Source organism: Vicia villosa, linkage group LG1 (assembly GCF_029867415.1).
Source record: "Vicia villosa cultivar HV-30 ecotype Madison, WI linkage group LG1, Vvil1.0, whole genome shotgun sequence".
Lineage (NCBI taxonomy): Eukaryota > Viridiplantae > Streptophyta > Magnoliopsida > Fabales > Fabaceae > Vicia > Vicia villosa.
The window spans coordinates 28,863,637-28,883,357 of NC_081180.1; the positions used below are offsets into that span (position 1 = coordinate 28,863,637).

Sequence of the window (19,721 nt, forward strand, 5' to 3'; positions counted from 1 at the left end):
CGAACAATTTTCCCATCCTTACACATATAATTTCAGTCCCGATCTTCTAAAATCTCTAATAACATTATCGCACCTTCTTTGCCACATACATCTTCCCTCTTCTTCTATAATCTCTACTCTCTTATATTCTTTCTTTTCCACCTTCTCATTTTTATGTAAATGTTCTGTATTTCAGTTTCGTTTTTATCGCATATCTTTTTCTCTAATCTCTCAACACTTTTTTTCTTTTTCACTTTCACTAATCTTTCGTCTCTTCTATTTTTTTGTTTCGTTATAATAATTTTTATATTGTTTTATGCTATTATTTTATGTTTAATATTTCACTTTTGTCTAATTTAATTTTTACATATTAAAAGGAAAATTGTTGTCAAAATATGACGAGTTTTGTTGTTATTTGATAGTGTATGAATGTATAAATACAAAATTATGTTATCATCTATATGTGTATGTATGGCTCAATAAAATATTTGTAAAAAACCGAACCAACCGAACCGAACCAAACCGCATTAGTTTGGTTTGATTCGGATTTTTTTTAAAAGCCAACCGAACCAAACCAAACCACACTATTTTTTCCCTTGCGGTTCGGATGATTTTTTTCGTCAAAACCGCCCAAACCGCACCGCGAGCACCCCTGCTGTCTCAATTTTTTCGGAGGCCCTGTGTAGATTAGTTGTAGTTTAAGCATGAAAAAACAAATAGAGGCCCTATACGACTATAGTTTAACTATTATAAATATTTTATGAGGTCCCATTTAGACACAAGTTAACTGAAAAATTTGAGGCCTTATGTGGTACTCCACCTTAGACCATCTCCAATGGTAGTTTCTTCTATTGAGTTCTCCACCTGTACCATTAATTTAATAATTAAATATTAAAAAATTTGCCATGTCATAATAGAGTTGCATTGCAATGCAACAACTAAAAGATTGTAGTACCCAATCAAATCAAGTTATGAGGTAAAGTTGTGGGATCCATATCAGATTTTTATTAAAGTTAAAATTAAATAAATTCTTTTAATATGATGTGACTTAGTGGGTCCCATAAAGAACTCAAATGTAAGTCGCACCTTGGAGATGCTCTTACACACTTTCAAAGACAACCATGTTAAAGTTATAATATTTCATTAATCAAAGAAATTTAAAAAGTAAAATAAAAAAATAGATAAAATTTTTAAAAAAACACTGTTTACATATTTGTGAATAGTGTATTGAGTGCAAGTGAAAAAATTTAGTGTTATGATATCATTTCTCATCTAAACATTCTATTAAAATCTACAAATTAAAAAAAAAAAAAAAAAAGCCCGGTTTTAAGTAAATACTCTATTCATGAGGATTTGTCTTATGACAATACCATAATTATTACTAGTACAAAGAGAAGTTATCATTGTCACCAAATTTCACAAATTCAATAGTATTAAATTTCTTTTAAAACATTTTACATAGCTATTGTATCAACATCATCTCAATAATTCAATTTATCAATTAAAATTTATTTTGTTATATTTAGACTAACAAAATAACCGCTGTGACTGAAAGAGCGCGCGCTAATATTGTTACTATATACACATCATCTCAATATTAATTTAAATTTATTTTGCTATATTTAGACGAACAAAACAACCACATTTTCCTGTGACGGTCAATAGAGCGCGCGTTAATATTACAACGATCAATGGAACGCGCGTTATATTGTTACCATATTCTACTACACTTATTCTCTTAACCTATTAGAAATAAAATCAATTATATCACTATTTAAAAAAAACCAACCGTCTATATTTATTTTCAAGTACAAATATAAATATTTATTGTATACAAATTTGTTTAAATTGATATAATTAATTAAATAAAATTAAGAACATTCTAAATGTATTATAATAGTATTTTATTATAACTTATATAGTATAAATTTGAGGAATAAAACATATACATAAAAAAATAAGAATAAAATATCAAATATATATAAAAAATACAATGAAATGAGGCATAAAGCATGAGAGGGAATCATTGTTGGGTCACTCAATCATAGTACTAATAAAGTGACCGAGTGAAGTAGGGATTTTTCATTTCCACTCTCTTTTCTTCTGGCTGACTTAACCATTAAGCTTATTCACAAGGTCAAGTTAAGTCGCGAATCTTCAATGCCGGACGGAGATTCCTCCACCGCCAGTACCGTTAAACTTCCGATGGAGACCTCGGGAGACCTATTCGATCATGGACAGTACCTGAATCTTACCCTAGTCAACAATCGTGACGGCAAAGTCAAAAAGGATCCTACGAAAATTGCACGAGAGTGAGTAGCTTTTTCCAGGGTTTTGTAGGTTTGGTTTTGTTGCGTGTGTTATTGTATGAAATGTGATGTTGTTGATTTTGATTTTGATTTTGATTTTGATTTTGATTTTGATTTTGATCGTATGAGTGTTTTGTTTGTGGTTTTGGAAGGTATCAATTGGAGTTATGCAAAATTGCTATGGAGGAAAATGTGATCGTTTATTTGGGAACAGGATGTGGGAAGACGCACATTGCTGTGTTGCTCATGCATGAAATGAGGCATTTGATCAAGAAGCCGAGCAAGGACGTGTGTGTTTTTCTCGCTCCTACTGTTGCTCTAGTTCATCAGGTGAGATGTTGTTGATATATGATTGAAATCATTGTGATATGGTTGGTTTGAATTTCTGCTGATCATTTTTATTGAATGAAATGAAAAGTTGCATTTATTGTAGAATTTGAATCTTATTTAATGTGATTGTTATGTGAGGTATAGTCATTTAATGCATGAATCTGATTAATTGATTTGATCCTGTATTTATAAATCTTTCTTTTTAACTGATTTGAGCAAGTTGGTGATTCCATTATGTGTCTCCTGAATTTTTGTTTTTTTGTTTATCTATAGCAAGCAAAGGTTATATCTGACTCTACTGATTTTGAAGTTGGAACTTACTGTGGGAGTTCCAAGCGCTCGAAATCGCATCAGCATTGGGATGAGGAGATTGAACAGTATGAGGTGACAATGCCAGTTATTCATGTTGAGATTAATTATGATGCCTGTATTGCTTTTGTGTTGTGTTATCAAATATCCGCAATGGCGGCACTATGGCGGATATATATGGTGGTTTTTGGGCTTGCCGCAATGGTAAATATTGGTCAATATTATGAGTTTTCCGTCATAATTCGCTATAGCGCCGCCACAATGGTAAATATTGGTCGATATTGCGGGTTTTTCCATCATAAACCGCTATAACGCCACTGCAAAGCGTATGGTATGGTAGGATTTTGGCTCTCCGCCATGGACAATACTGCATTTGCTTTGTACGTTTGATGTGTTGCTGATACAACGGCTTGAAGTAAAAGCTAATGAAAGAATGTTACGAATAACAATTTAATTCGATTCATGCAATTAAATCAAGAAATAAATTAATTAATTAGCTCCAGATTGTTTGGCATCTAGAAATATTGTTAGTTAGAATTTTCTTCTAATGGAGTTTGTTGATTCTAAATTTGCACTGTGTTTTTGTTTTTTTCCCTTTTCAGGTTCTTGTTATGACCCCGCAAATATTACTTCACAACTTATCTCATTGTTTCATGAAGATGGAGATGATTGCACTTTTAATATTTGACGAATGCCATCATGCTCAAGTCAAAAGCAGCCATCCTTATGCTGAAATTATGAAAGTAAATTTCATTTTTGTCAATGTCAAAACCATTCATAGTGGAGAATGCTACACATTTTTATGAATAAAAAACCTTTCTATTTCCTTCGTTTCTTTTTAATTTCATGATGGCAATGTTTCAATTTGACAATTTGCCAGGTCTTTTACAAAAATAATTCCACAAAGGTTCCCCATATAGTTGGCATGACTGTTTCTTTTTAATTTCATGATGGCAATGTTTTAATTTGGCAATTTGTCAGGTCTTTTACAAAAATAATTCCACAAAGGTTCCCCGTATATTTGGCATGACTGCATCTCCTGTTGTAGGAAAAGGTAAAGTAATAATTTTTATCTTCAATATAATAATGTTTATCTTTTTAATTACACAATTTTTTCCGACATTCTCGAATACTTAGGATTTTGACAAGGCAAGAGAGAAAGAATAGAGACTCTGAATAATAATGCCATTTGGTGTGCTATGATGTGATTTTTTTTGTCGGTATAAATTAGGTATCCTTTGCATGCCAAGGACTGAGTTCGAACGCAAGACCTCTGGTTAAGTTGGAAGAGATCCCTTGCCATCTTATCCAAGTGCTCTTGTGTTTATGATGTGATTTGTTACCAAAGACAAAACACTAACCTTGTTTTATTGCAATAGTCATATTAGGTACTAGAATCTAACCCTAATCAAGTAAGAATCAGATAACTAATAAAGATAAAGATCAGAATCCCTAAGGTTAATATAAGGATGCTCAAGCAGTGTTGTTAATAGCGGACCGCAAAAAGTGAAAAATCATATATGTAGCACATAGCATTGTAGGCAAATCGTGAAAGTCGCAACAATTGAGGTAGTTAGAGGAAAGACCTAAAAAACAATGAAAGAGAAGGGAGTAAAGTGAAACCAAATAAACAATTGAGGAAATGAAGGGAGAGGGAAAAAGAGAAAAGAGAGGAAAGAAAAACAAAACAAAGGAAGAAGAGATTGTTGTTATTTCCTCATATGTATGAAAGGGTTTGGTTGTATGTGAATGGTATTAGAGTAACTATAGTCTAGTTTCGATCATGGAAGCAACAATTTGAAGGTATCATTCGCACACATAAGCTTCATTGTTTGCTAGTAAATCTAGTTGGTCCTTCGTGTTATTTGACTGAGGAATGGTATCCAAAGCTTAATCTCGATCCATAGCCATGACTTCCGATTGGGACTCGATTAAACACTGTTTGATAATCCTCTTCTCTAACCTTCAATCTGAAGGTATCATTCGCACGCATAAGCTTCATCGTTTGTTGGTGAGTCTATTTGTTCCTCCGTATTATTTAATTGAGAAAGATCTCCATAACGAATCTAAAAATCTTGCGTATGTGACACGAGAACAAGATTCACACCTCTTCACATGGCTTCTCACTACGACGCTCTCAGATTTGGTGTTGCCTGTATGATTCGATGTGTTCACTCACATCAAATTTGGGACGAGGTTCAGAAGTATGTCTTTGCGCACTCCAAAGCCAATTTGTGCCCACTATAACCGAACTTACTTAGTGTTGCACTTTTCATAGCAGATTCATATACATTGATATGAAACTGGGATGTGCGTTGGTGCTAACACTTAGCAGAAATAGAGGCACCTAATTGCTAACACTTCTCAACAAAGTTATTAATAGCGGTCGCTCCAGGTGCTATCCTGAGATACTCTCCCGGTGCAGCAACCCTATGCTACGGAGGAGCAGCGCACATCCCAGTTTTGGGTAGCGGCCGGGAAAGCTGGGATAGCGGATTGCGGAAGCGGGGCGCTTCCCGGCCTGGAGAGATTTTAAGCTTTTAGGGATTTTTTGGAGTGTGAAAAAAATTATTTATCCTTAAAAATTTTAAATTAGAAAATTTATTATAGTCATTCTTGTTTTCTCTCTCATTCGTGTTTTCATCTTTCTCCATCGAGTTTCTTCTGTTCTCTGCTTCTCGCATTTTTCGCTTGCTGCTTCTTTTGCCCTAACTCCTCCTCGGCCTCAACTGTTTCATGCTTCTCTCTATTCTTCTTCTTCTTCTTCTTCTCTACTTCTGTTTTGTGCTTTCATATTTTGTTCTCTATCATGTTCTTCTTTGTTAATTGTTTTTCATGTTGTTTTTTCGTTGATATCATTGTTTTTTTTCCTTTCTTTCAAAATATATTGATTATGGGATTAATATATGTAGATTATTCATATAATTAGTCCAAAAAGTTATTTAATCTACATTAAGCATATAGGTATATTATTCATATAATTAGTTCAGAAAGTTATCCCGCTATCTGCTATTCCGCTATCCCATTTTTGAGCTCGGCCGCTCCGCTCCGCTATTTGGAACTAATAAAGTTCATTCTTCTCTCTCCATCTCTAAAATTCAACAATATGAATGTTTTGTCATTCTTATATTCAACTAGTTCTTCAAGGGTGTTACCCTGTACAAAGTTTCCTACATTGTTAATAGTGTATCCTTTATTTTCTTGCTTTACGGTAAAAAAAGAAAGAAAGTAAATTCCTCCATTTTCTGATCTGACATGTTTTCATTTTCAGGCGGTTCTTCTGCAGCAAATCTACCGAAAAGCATCAATAGTCTCGAACAAATGCTTAATGCTAAGGTAGGGTTTGCATAGTATTATATGTCAAATAGATTAATTTTGAGAGCATCATTTGAGCCCGTCTTAAAAATCCGGTGCCAAACTTTTGCCTTCCTGTTCTGTGCAAGAAAGCAAATGTTCTCTCCATTGATAAAATGGGCGAAGCTGATATATTGATCAAGAGTTCTTGTTAAAAATTACCTATTTGCAATGGTTAGCTGGAGGTCTTTGTTGCTCATTCCTAATGATTTGGATATTTTTTGTAGGTATACTCAGTTGAAGACACTGCATTGGAATCTTTTGTTACCACTCCTGCAGTTCAGATATATCACTATAGTTCGACTGCAAATATGGAAACTAGCTTGTACTGGAAAATTGAAGAGATTAAATGCCAGGTACCTCTGCTCTCTCTTATGGATCTTAAGATGACTAGATGAATAAGGTATACCTGATCACTGCTTTGTTTCATTTTAGCAGTGCATAGAAACCCTTGGTAGGAGCATAGAAGATCACCAGAAACGAATGAGCACAAAGAAACTTCTCAATCGGGTGCACGATAATGTGGTCTTCTGTCTCAAGAGTCTTGGCATTTGGGGAGCGTTGCAGGTAAAACTCCTGGATTTTGGTTACGGGTCTTTTATTTGCAATCATTTAACTTGAATAAATATTATTATTATTCATGGTGTCTATATGTGCACTTTGTTTTGTTATTGGGCTTGACTTGTTTAAATTGCCCACCTTAGAGTCTGTGTACCTTCTCTTCTTTACTGGCTGCTTTGGGGCATTTATTTCTCCTGAAATTCATTACTGCCATGGTTCTCGCCTATTTCTGATTTATTGCCGGGGTTGACTATGGGAAATTTAGGGAACAATGACAAATAATAGCTTTAATGTTTTAAATACTTGAATATATCTTATTTTTATATAATATTCAAATAAAATATAACAGCATATCCTCCATTTACTATACCCACAACTACACAATTTTTCTTTATCCAAAACCATCCTTTGCTATATATTGACGGTGTATTACGTAATTATACTATTATATCTTGCTATATATATTATCTAACTTAGTGATAGTTATGGTTAGTTTTCATATTAAGTTTGACTTCCTAGAAAATGTTCTAGCTTGCTAGTTGTTTATCTTTATTTGTGTTAACTGGGAAGTTACTGTTTTGATTATTATTCTTTTTCCTTCTTTAATATTCATATTCACCTTCCAAGGCTAGTCGTATTCTTTTGAGCGGTGATCTTTCTGAGAGGCAAGCATTAGTTGAGGCAGAAGGAATTTCAAGTGACGAGTCTGTATGTGATAAATATCTTGCAAAGACAGCTGAACTACTTACTTCCAAATGCATGACAGGTATTTTAACATTGCTTTGTGTTCTCTGTTACAGAATTTTTAAGCTGTTGCTTCTGAATTGTTTGACGAAATCCATGCACTCTTAATTGTGCTGCCGTTTTACGTGATGTTAGGTTATGGTTTATCTGGCAATAAATTAATCTACTCGTTATTGTAATTGTATGATATGTTTAGAACAAAGTTCTTGTATGTCTTTTTAAAATGTACATTTTTGTCTTATTTTGCAAATCCGTAGGTGACAATGTTTCTGATCCATCTTCCTTGGAAATATTAAAGGAGCCTTTTTTCTCAGCAAAGCTCTTACGCCTCATTGGGATACTGACTAGTTTTAGGTTGGCAACCTTGTTTCGTTCACAATATTTGACAAATTGTGCTTTTTAAACAGTTTTTTCAGACATGTTTTCACATAGCACGTGTCTAATGTATATATACGTTCTGGTCAAATGTCTATTTCAGGTTGCAACAGAACAGGAAATGTATAATTTTTGTGAATAGAATTGTGACTGCAAGATCCCTGTCATACATACTACAGAAGCTCAAGCTTCTAAGTCAATGGAAAAATGATTTTCTTGTAGGAGTCCATGCGGGAGTGAAGAGTATGTCACGGAAGACCATGAACACAATTGTTGAAAAGTTTCGCTCAGGAGAGGTAAGAGTGTAGAGAATAATATTATATGTGTTTTATTATGAATAAAGGTGCTCCTTTTATAGGAGAAAGTACAATCAATCAATTCCTTAATTTCAGAAGTGATATAAGGAAGATAAAATAAACATAAAAATAGAATAATAAGAAAGGAAATAATATATTATGTTTCAACAAAAAGTAATTATGATTTCACTTGTTGACTTTGAAATGCGTTACTGTGAGAGCGGAATTGTGTGTAAGATCCTGTATGCTATTTTTTCATTCAGCTACACTACTGCACATGAATAAATGGATTTAGTTGTTTTAGAAGATTCGGTGACTTCACGAACTTGCTTATTTGTAATAACTAATGAAAGGAGTGTTCTACTTCTTGTCTCCGCATTAGCTTGGTCTTGAAATGGTCACTCTATAGCTCAATGGTTATCATTTTTTATGGTTCTCTTTGAATGGTAAATACGGTTTTGAGGGTATGCAGCAATTGTGTCTGAAACACAACAAAAGCTCATATTCGCCTTAGTATTAGTTACAGCCGCAATTACATAATTATCTCCAAAGATATCTCCCTTATTAGGCACCAATAGACTACATATATGCATTAATTGAGAGAATGGAACGAAATTACGAATTTTCAACAAAAGATTATCCTCTGGTCATAAATGTTGCCGAGATCGAAACCTCACCTGGGTTGCAAGGTTAAGATTGTAAAACATAGGCTTGTAACGAGAATCACAAGAACCTCTAACCACAACTGAGAATGTCAAGCGAGATGGGAAAAGATGCTGCTGGCTAGATGCAAAGAGAGGGTTGGTAGAGATGGGGAAAGATGCAAAGAGATGAACACGGAGGGTTGAGAGAGATGGGTGCCTGAAGAGATGAACAGAGAGGGAGATGAACAGAGAGGGTTGAGAGAGATGGGTGCCTGTTTTTGGGAAGGCAAATTGGCATTTTATGGAAACTGAAAATGAAATTTCTACAATATATATAGTTGCTGAAAACTCAAAGCAGAAAAGGTTTGAGTATTTCTAAAACTAGAGGATAAGTTGAGTGTAATTTCATCAAACTTTAAAGAAGGTTAGCTTAATATACCTTTGTTTTACATCAGCTTATTTGATTGTCGAGCAGTGTTTGTTTTCTGTAACTATATGTAAAATGTATTTTTCTTCTCTGCATGTATTTCAAGCGTAGTTGGTGTTAAGGTAGTAAATGGCACTTAATACAGATAAGGATAATTTTGTTAATGGTTTAAATATGCAATATATTACCTAGCTTGTCAAACAAAGAGTTGAGTTTAGTAACATGCTTATTTGGATCACACCGTTAACAGTTGAATCTATTGGTTGCCACCAAAGTGGGTGAAGAAGGGCTTGATATTCAAACATGTTGCCTTGTCATACGGTTTGATCTACCCGAAACCGTTGCCAGTTTTATACAGTCAAGAGGCCGTGCCCGTATGCCTCGTTCAGAATATGCATTTTTGGTCGACAGGTACCTTTACAATTTAGATATTTTTAAAGGAATCTATGCAAATCTGTCCTTCTCGTTATTTATAGAATCTTAGTATTGCAGCGGCAATGAGAAGGAATTAGCCATAATTGATGGTTTTGAGAAAGATGAACTTCGAATGAATACGGAGATTGCTGTCCGAACATCCAGTGAGACACACAACATCCCCGTGGAAAAGATTTTCAGAGTTGATTCATCTGGTGCCTCAGTCAGTGCGGGATACAGTATCTCGTTGCTACACCAGTATTGTTCAAAGCTTCCGCATGATGAGTATGAGCTTATTTAAGCTTTTGATCTTTGTTTGATTCAAAATATATAATCCAAAGGAGTTTCAGGGAAATGGAGTGCAAATCTTATGTGTGAATATTGTTAACTTATCTTTTCAGGTACTTTGATCCCAAGCCAAGTTTCTTTTACTTCGATGATTCAGGGGGAACTGTCTGCCAGATAACTTTGCCTTCCAATGCTCCAATACACCAAATTGTCAGTGCACCATATTTGTCTATGGAGGCTTCGAAAAGAGACGCATGTCTGAAAGCAATTGAAGAACTGTATAAATTAGGTTCTTTAAATGACTGTCTCTTGCCAAAGCAAAATGATGCAGAGCCAGAGGTTTTGGACTCTTCTGATTCAGATGACTGTGAAGGTCAAAATTCAGCTGCACTCTGATTAGTCATTGCTGCTTTCATTATCTTTCACTAGACTGTCAAAAATGTACTGTATACATTATATTTTCAAAATACTGAGCATGCTTATATTATCCTGCACCATTCATGTTGCCACATCACTGTAAGATTTTTTCCTCTCAGGCAGTCATTATCATAGTCAAAACTTTTGATGATGTTGAAACACGTGATCAGAAGATAGTGTAAACATTTATTTCTTAGTGAATTAAATTAAACTCTTCGTATCATTGTGTGCTTCAAGGTTTGTTGAGGATTTTTTTATCTGTTTTCAGATGTAGTACTAGTATTATTATTATTATTATTATTATTATTATTATTATTTTGTTAATTGTTGATAGAATTAGAGTTTGACCTAACTCATCCCCACAAAACCGTTTTCAGTTGTGGTACTATTATTATTATTATTATTAATTTACGGTTCTAGAGATGTAACAATATGGTTAAGGTGTTAGTGCTCTATTAACTTTCCTTTATTTGCAGATAATATTTCAAGAGGAGAACTGTATGAGATGCTAGTTCCTTCTGCCTTTAGACAGTCATGGAAAAATACGGAGAGAACTGTCCGTCTCAACTCTTACTACATTAAATTTTGCCCCACTCCGGAGGATCGGGTCTATAAAAAATTTGGCTTGTTCATCATGACTCGTCTTCCACTGGAGGCAGAGAAACTGGAACTTGATCTTCATCTAGCTCACAGTAGATCTGTGATGACAAAATTTATTCCATTTGGAGTTGTAGAATTCAACAATGATGAGGTAAATAACTTTTTTAACAAAAAAGAGAAGAGAAAATTTTAAGCTAATGTTCAGGCTTTTTTATCTTGCAGATTAAGATGGCGGAGAATTTTCAAGAAATGTTCCTCAAAGTTATTCTTGATAGATTAGAATTTGTTTCTAAGTTTGTAGAATTGGGTGCTGAATCTCACACCCGCACATCGACCTTCTACCTTTTGCTTCCAGTCATATTGAAAGAATATAATGATGTGATGAAAGTAGATTGGAAGACAGTAAAGAGATGCCTTTGTTCACCAATCTTCAGGCATCCAGATGATACATTCGATAAAAAGGTTACCCCTTTTGATAATCATCTGCATCTTGCCAATGGTTACAGAAGTGTTGGAGATGTTGAGAATAGTTTAGTGTATACTCCACACACGGATAACTTCTTTTTTATCACAAACGTTATTTATGAAAAGAATGGATTCAGCCCTTTCAAAGATTCAGACACTTCAAGCTACGTGGACCACTTACATGAAAAGTATGTATATCAAGTATTATTACTGATACATTCTTATTTCACTTTTGGTTTTGCATCCCCGAATTCTTTTTATTTTAAAACTTCCTGCTTAACTGATAGAATCAGATATCAGAGGTTTTGCGCATGTAATTTGGAATGCCATATATTTGTTCTAAAGTTTGACAACAAATCTTGCATGCTTGGGTGCCAGGTTTTCCATTACTCTCAAACACCCCGAACAACCACTTCTACATGCAAAACCACTCTTCAAATTCCACAACCTGCTACACAATCGAAAGCATGGCGATGCGGGTACTTTGTTGAATATCCTATTTTTTGGGTGTTATATCTTGTATACTATTTTATCTACTAAAAATCAATTGCATAAACTCTCTAAGTTGCCCTTTCATTACAAATTCTACATTAAAAAAATGACATTTAAGTAATTAAGTAATGTTTACTTTTTTTTCATTTTCATTTCCTATTACGGCATGACATGTGGCATTCATTTTTCAACCTTCACCAATTAAATCACAATTAAATGTTATATACAATCATTCCCAAATAATAAAATTTTATTTTTTTATCTCATGTGTCCTTTTTTTTATATGATTATTTTATATAATTAAGCTTATATGATTATTGTTCATTTATAATTAAGTCATTTATTTTAAATTTACATGTTTCTAAATACATTTTATACATATCAAATAAGTTTACCCGTACGGTAGTACGGGGTATCTTACTAGTTTGTCTAAGTAATTATTATTTTTAGCATGCTTGATTTTTTTCACATTTCAGGTTCAATAGGTTGTGTGGGTGTGTATAGTTTACTAATAACTTTATGAAGCTATGGCAACTGGTTTAAGGCCCTTTCTGTCCAATTTGTTGGAAACTCCGCCTTTATTGCGGTTCACCCCTAGTCACCTAATTGCGGCATTTGGCTTGCCTTCTTTGCAGCCTCCAAACACCTTAATTGTGTTGGCTTTAAAAAAGTGGATTTAGTCCCACTTTGCTTAGAGATATGGCATGTGTAGCGTTTATGAAGTTTAGGCAGCCCTCACCTTACAAACCAGTTTAGTGGTGAGTTAGGTTTAGCCCAAATTCTAAGAAATATTATTGAATTGGCTTTGTGCACCTGTTAAACTGGGAGGTTTGCTGTTGTGTCGTAAGAAGGAAGGTGGTTTGGACCTTGGCAAGTTGTGTCGTAGATCATTTCTGTAGAAGCTAAAAGGCTATGATGTTTTCCTTTTGGTTTGGGACCTTATTCCCTTCAAAATCATATTATCCAGAGAAAAATGAAATAGATGTCAATTACAATGATATACAGATACACAGTCCTTATTTAAATAGCTTGTGCTTGATTCTACCCTATACACATGATATACTACCATAAAATCAATGATAGTCTACCGATGCATGTGTATTTCTTAAATTTTTCGCATTGACAGGTATATCTAGATTTTTCATTTTTCTTGTATTCAGATAATTCCTCTCTAAAGAATTGTAGATTTTGATTTGTTAATGACAGAACCACATGAGCTAGAGGAATACTTTGTCTATTTGCCTCCTGAGCTATGCGAGCTGAAAATAGTTGGCTTTTCCAAGGATATTGGTAGTTCAATATCTTTGCTACCTTCAATTATGCATCGTCTTGGAAACTTGCTGGTTGCCATTGAACTGAAGCACCACCTACATTCCTCCTTCCCAGAGGCAGCTGAAATTAGTGCCCTTAGAGTAAGACCTTATTAAATGCACGTGTTATTCCTTTAGACCAAACCAATGCAGTATATAAGTACAGATTGTTGTTGTAGTTTAGAGCTGCTAACAATTATGAATAATTTCTAGGTTCTAGAGGCTCTCACCACCGAAAAGTGTCAGGAGCGTCTTTCCCTTGAAAGACTTGAAGTGCTTGGTGATGCTTTCCTTAAATTTGCTGTTGGACGTCATTTTTTTCTCTTGCATGACAGCTTTCATGAAGGAGACCTTACCAGCAAGCGTTCCAATGTTGTAAATAACTCCAATTTGTTTAAGTTGGCTATTAGGCGCAATTTGCAGGTAAAGTTATACTCGTGTTTTTGCACTCTCTACACACATTTCCGAAAGAAAAAAACTTACTTTTTTTAAGCCCTTAAAGATTGGCCCCGGTGCTCTTGTTAACACTTACCTTTAGGCTATGTTTGGGAGTTTGGAGAGGAGGGATAGGAAGGGCTTTGAAAATTGATTTTTTTTTTAAGGGAAATGCTAACCAGTGCCCTCAGGGCAATGGTTAAGGGTGCGTTTGATTTGCAAAATATGAAGTACTGGACAGAACAATACTAGACAGTACAGGATAATTTTTTGTATTGTACTGTGTTTGATAGTTATTGGACTGGACAACAGTATAAGTTTTATTATAACATTTTTTATATATATAAAATATTAATATTATATTTATGAATTAAAATATTAAATAATAAGAAAGAGAGTAAAAAATAATTTTTTAATATTTTTTTTGATAATTAGTGCTTGAGACAAAAAGTTGTCCCATGGTTTAGTGGGGGACAAAAAATTATGGTTTTGTCCAGTACCTTGCCAAATTTTTTTGTCCAGTACCATGATTAGTTTCTGCATCAAACAGAGTACAACAAAAGTTGTCCTGTCCAGTACCTTGTTTTTTAGCAAATCAAACGCACCCTAAAACTTTAAAATAGTAACTTTATTTCAGTAATCTGCGTATTTAATGCCTTGGAAATTGAAATATTAGAATTTCTATAAAATATTTTCTTTTTTAGGAATGCTTAACCATTGCCCTGAGGCACTGGTTAGCAAAGACCCTTTTTTAAAATAGAGAAATTTTTAACTTTTTTTAAAAAAAAGATTTTGTTTAGAATGATAAATAATGTTTATCATTAATGTATTTTTACTTGTTGAAATACTATAACAACAAAAATTATATTTGAACATTTTGTCTAAGCCCTCTTAAACCCTCTTTTAATACAAATTTTGAGTTCCCCCAAATAAAGAGGTTTTTGGTGTTATGAAAAAAACTAAACCCTTCAAACTAAAATCTTTCTCTTCTTTTCCTCCAATCCTTCCTATTTTTCAAACCCCCAAATTTTGTAGGTAGGCTTTCAACTAACAGTACTACTACTAAACCCCATATGGGGTACTAGACATCTAGGTAAGAACAAATGACAGAGGAATAACATAAACCCAAACCTAAATACAATTCTTAAGCACGGGTTGTGTCAGACCTCCTCCTATTAAGAATTACTAGTAACTGACATTGAATGTGACAGTTCCTATTCTGTCAAGCAGTTATTTTAAGACAGTTATGGTTTAAATTTTATCTTTCTGTCAGTTATGTTTCATTAAATAATTAAATGTGACAGTTATGTAGGCTTTTATGTTGAATAAATAGGAAATGGGCAACGCATAGTAGGTTGTCGAGAAGTTATTAAGTGGTTAATTGGGAGGGAAAGAACCATGCTCTCGATATCTTTGTGGAACCAGTGTCTTTGTCTAACTTTTTCTGTGTAACATTCCTCTCGATATCTCTGATTGAGAACTTTTTTCCCCGAGATTAATCAATAATATCCAGTTGTTATTCATAAATACTTCCTATTGGCACTTGTTTCTATCAGATTGAAATTACTGAAGTGCCCCTTATTCTGATATCGCTTAATGTTTATCTCCTTGCTCTCTCTTCCAGGTTTATATATTTGATCAGGCATTTGATCCCTTCCAGTTCTATGCATTAGGCCGTCCTTGTCCAAGAGTTTGTACCGAGGAAACTGAAGACAGCATACACTTATGTTTAAATTCTGGTGAGGAGAAAAGAAGTGTAAGTGGAATCCGATGTAATAAAAATCACCATTGGTTGCATAGGAAAACAATTGCTGATGCGGTTGAAGCTCTGGTGGGGGCATTCATAGTTGACAGTGGTTTTAAAGCTGCATTTGCCTTTCTTACATGGATTGGCATACAAGTAAATTTTGAAGCCTCACAAGTTGTTAATATTTGCACCGGAAGTGTTGACTATTTTCCTCTTTCTGCTGAAGTAGACATTCCTTCCCTTGAAAGTAAGTTAGGACATCACTTTGTTCATAAGGGTTTGCTTCTCCAGGCTTTTGTACATCCTTCCTATAATAAGCATGGAGGAGGTTGTTATCAGGTAAACATTTTTCTTTTGACTCCCAAAGTTTCGACTCGGGATAAGATTTACCATCTCTATAGCTCTGAGAATTCTAGTGCTACATTTTGATCTTTATTTTTCTAAATCTGGTAAATCTTTGCAGAGATTGGAGTTTCTTGGAGATGCTGTGTTGGATTATTTGATTACGTCATATCTATACTCAGCTTATCCCAAACTAAAGCCTGGCCAACTGACGGATCTGAGAGCGTTGTCTGTCAATAATAAGGCATTTGCCTGTGTGGCAGTTGATCGCTGTTTTGATGAATTTCTTTTATGTGATTCAAATGCTCTGACCCAGGCAATAAAAAAGTACGCTGACTGTATTAGAAGACCTATACCGGACTGTGGCAATAATGGAGGGCCAAAAAGTCCTAAGGTAGATGTTGTGACTTTTTTATAATGTTGCAGCTCCAATATGCATTTATTGTTATTCATTTCAAATGCATTTTCCTGTGTGAGATGACATTTCTACTCGAGTATATAATGTTTGTATCCTTTTCGAAGTTCTGATGGATTTGTATTGCTTTGTTATTTTGCAAAAATTCATATGGAGTCTAAATTGACATTATGGATTGTTTCAGGCCCTAGGTGATTTGGTTGAATCTTGTATTGGTGCTGTTCTTCTTGATTCAGGATTTGATTTGAACAAAGTTTGGAAGATTATGACTTCGTTCTTGGACCCAATCATGAAATTCTCATCAAGTTTGCAGCTTAGTCCTGTTAGAGATTTGCAAGAACTTTGCCAATTTAATAATTTGGAGTTGCAGCTTCTGCCATCAAAATTCGCCAAGACTTTTTCAGTTGAAGCAAAAGTGATTGGAGACGGTGTAAGTGAAAAAGTTTATGCGACCAGCCAAAATAAAAAAGAAGCTTCTAGAATTGCTTCACAGCTACTATTTTCAAAGTTGAAGGTAAAATAAGTATGCTTATTTTTCTCATACTTCCATCCTCGTTTTCTCAACACCAACATTGCATTTTTCCTCATTGCTCAGTGGCACAACATCTGAGTATATTGTTTTGCTTTTTATAGAATTAGGAATTGGTTTGGGAGGTCTGGGATGAGCAGAGAACTTTGTTCTCTCGCAGAATTGTGATTATCTTTCTTTGCGTTTCATTTCTATTTATGATCTTGTAAGGAGCAGGATTGCTCTATTTATTTCTGTATTTATTAGTTTTTCTCTAACCACCTCTGGTTGTAGGAGTTATTTCACTAAATATCTGTTTGGTTTGTATCATACACACAGATGTATTTTCAATTATTGGAAAGAGAATTGCAAGTATGTGTGCAGAATGTACATGCATTTAGTAAAATGGTATTCCTGGGTCGTTGCTGTTTTTTCTGCTGTTATCGACTTTTATTGCTACTATTATAACAATCATTTAGAGAGATGCATTTTACCCTTTCTCGGCTACAACTTCAGGAGTTATATTGCTTGTATTTAACTAAATGATTTGAGTAGCTATGGGTGTGGATGTGCAGGCTCAAGGCTTCAAACTGAAGTCAAAAACTTTGGAAGATGTTATGAAATCAACATTTAAGACGGAACCAGAACTCATTGGCTATGATGAAACTCCCATTGATGTAACAGATACTACCACCATCGGACAAGTAATGGTTAATGGAGACCTATGTAACAAGGTTAACCCTGAAATCCGCCCTATCCAGGAGGTATCTGATGCATCGTCCTCGAATGTGAAACCTGTTGTCCAACGGCTTCAATCTTCTCTTAAGGGAAAGCCTAGCGAAACCATTCGAAATCGTGTTTGTGTCAGTGACTCATCAAAGACAGGTAATATTAAGAAAAACTGTAGTAGTTTTGTTGTTCCAAATAGTGGAGCCTGCACATCTGTTCTATTGATTCTTACTGTGTTTTAACATTACTTGGTACAACGAAACAGCAAAAGCACGATTGTATGAATTATGTGCATCCTATTGCTGGAAAGCTCCTTCATTTGAATGCTGCAAGGAAGAGGGACCAGACCACCTTAAGTTGTGAGTCTCTCATTATCTTTTGTGTTCTAATCTTTTTGATAAAATTATGTATAACTACCCATATTTTGTGAAATTCTCTGTATTTCTCATGTGATACAAAATATATGGTACCACGCAATATAAAAAGTTCTCATAATTTAGAGTGTTGTGCATGTTTTATTTTATTATGACACTTAGGATTGTGTTGACTACATTTGCTTCATTTTAGATTCACTTGCAAAGCGACGATGAAGATAGAAGAGGCCCCAGATACAGTTTTTGAGTTTATTGGGGAACCCTTGCCAAAGAAGAAAGATGCAGCAGATAGTGCAGCTGAGGGTGCATTATGGTATCTGCAAAAGGAAGGTTATCTGCATAATGCTAATGGTAATTGACACACTCCTATCAATTATATATCATGTAACATAATCCGTAAAGTTCGGCATATGAAAATCCTTTTTTGACCAAGAGGTTCGTATGGGTATACCATTGAAGGCCGCGAGTGTCCCTAAATGGAAATATGTTGTATAATGATGTTTATGTAGTGTCTAAGTTGTTTTTATCGTAGTGTCTAAACCATCGCCTAATTATTATAGTACATTTTCGAAATACAATATATGGCGATGCGTAAATAATCTTGGCTTGTTGTCTTTGGCTTTGAATATTTTACCAAATATATACTAGTTACAATATTTACTACAAATACTTGCAACAAATGTTTACAAATTAAGGGAAATAAATAATTTTTTTGATTTGTCTCTGATATATCTGAACAACTCTGTGAAATATGATAAATGTAATTACATATTTGTATTATTTCTTGATTGGCACCCCTCCCCTCTCAAATTGAGGGCACGAAACAAATTTGGTAAGAATATCAACGTTGATGTGAGGAATTAAAATAATTTGATCATCGTATAGGTGTTATGAATTGAGTAACAATCAACTTTGATTGGTGTGTTTGTATAAAAACATGTTTTGTAGTGATTTGAATGACACTTATACTATATGGAATTAACTTGCCACCCTCAACTTTTAATCCAATTTTACCCCTGATAAAAAATTTAGAAAACAGAATTTTGGGACGAAATTTTGGTATCCACCACAAAGTTTCGGTACTAAATATCAGAAATTGAGTTAATTTTAAATTTTCGGTACAACATACCGGAAATTTAGTTTATTTGAAATTTCCGATATACCGGAATATTGAAATTTCAGCGGAATTTTAAAACTTCTGGTATACCGGAAATTTCAAATAAACTAAATTTCTGGTATGTTTCAATTTTTTGTTTTTTAAACCGTTGAGATTTTGCCGACACTTTTGGAGGGTCCTGATTGTCAATTTTATGCTTGTTGTTTGTCATCTGATGTTTGTTAACTATGTTTGTTATTGATGTTATTTTCTTTATCTACTCGGAACATGTACTAGACAAAAAGATTATGCAATAAATATACAAATAATACAATGATAATAAAATAAATCTACATAGGTGCTCCACTGACAACATTCGCCAGCTCGAGCACGAGCATCGGCTCTAGCCCGACCCATAACTGTATCATTCTTGTCTCTAGTCCTTACTGAAAGAAATTAAAAATATAAGAAAAATAGAATTTAAAAAATAAAATAAAAAATATTGGAATTTCAAATATTTCAAAATTTCCGGTACTGGACAAAAATTTTAAAATTGTCGGTACAAAAATACCGGAAATTTTAAAATTGTCGGTACAAAAATACCGTAAATTTTAAAATTGTCGGTACAAAAATACCGGAAATTTCACAATTTCCGGTAAAAAGTATCGGAAATTTCACAATTTTCGGTAAAAAGTACCGAAAATTTCATAAAAATACCAGAAACTTACTAGTATTTGCGAAATTTCCGGTAAGCTCCTCAA

At 34.1% G+C, this 19,721-nt stretch overlaps 1 protein-coding gene across 4 annotated transcripts; it reads left to right on the top strand.

The window, feature by feature from the left end:
- Positions 1-2,003: 2,003 nt before the first annotated feature.
- LOC131632668 (dicer-like protein 4) lies at positions 2,004-18,531 on the top strand. Of its 4 annotated transcripts, none has more exons than XM_058903408.1 (25): positions 2,004-2,291; positions 2,441-2,618; positions 2,892-3,002; positions 3,530-3,670; positions 3,909-3,981; positions 6,199-6,263; positions 6,509-6,637; positions 6,717-6,848; positions 7,470-7,608; positions 7,844-7,940; positions 8,065-8,257; positions 9,579-9,739; positions 9,821-10,027; positions 10,144-10,403; positions 10,924-11,198; positions 11,270-11,700; positions 11,891-11,991; positions 13,211-13,416; positions 13,528-13,737; positions 15,374-15,835; positions 15,960-16,232; positions 16,438-16,767; positions 17,337-17,646; positions 17,756-17,849; positions 18,058-18,531. In XM_058903408.1, the coding sequence occupies exons 1-25, from the start codon at positions 2,140-2,142 to the stop codon at positions 18,221-18,223; spliced, it is 4,896 nt and encodes a 1,631-aa protein (XP_058759391.1). In that variant the 5' UTR covers positions 2,004-2,139; the 3' UTR covers positions 18,224-18,531. The 4 variants fall into 4 exon arrangements, with proteins under 4 accessions (XP_058759391.1, XP_058759397.1, XP_058759404.1 ...); XM_058903414.1 differs by having other exon boundaries at positions 6,720-6,848; XM_058903421.1 differs by lacking the exons at positions 2,004-2,291; positions 2,441-2,618; positions 2,892-3,002; ... (1 more) ...; positions 3,909-3,981; positions 6,199-6,263 and having other exon boundaries at positions 7,475-7,608.
- The last annotated feature ends 1,190 nt before the right edge of the window (positions 18,532-19,721 follow it).

What these genes read in the sequence shown, in the direction of transcription:
- LOC131632668 (XM_058903408.1), top strand. Translation starts at nt 2,140, where the DNA reads ATGCCGGACGGAGATTCCTCCACCGCCAGTACCGTTAAACTTCCGATG. An exon ending in AGGAGATTGAACAGTATGAG is followed by an intron (nt 3,003 to 3,529) that starts GTGACAATGCCA and finishes TTCCCTTTTCAG; the next exon opens with GTTCTTGTTATGACCCCGCA. An exon ending in TGATTCAGATGACTGTGAAG is followed by an intron (nt 10,404 to 10,923) that starts GTCAAAATTCAG and finishes CTTTATTTGCAG; the next exon opens with ATAATATTTCAAGAGGAGAA.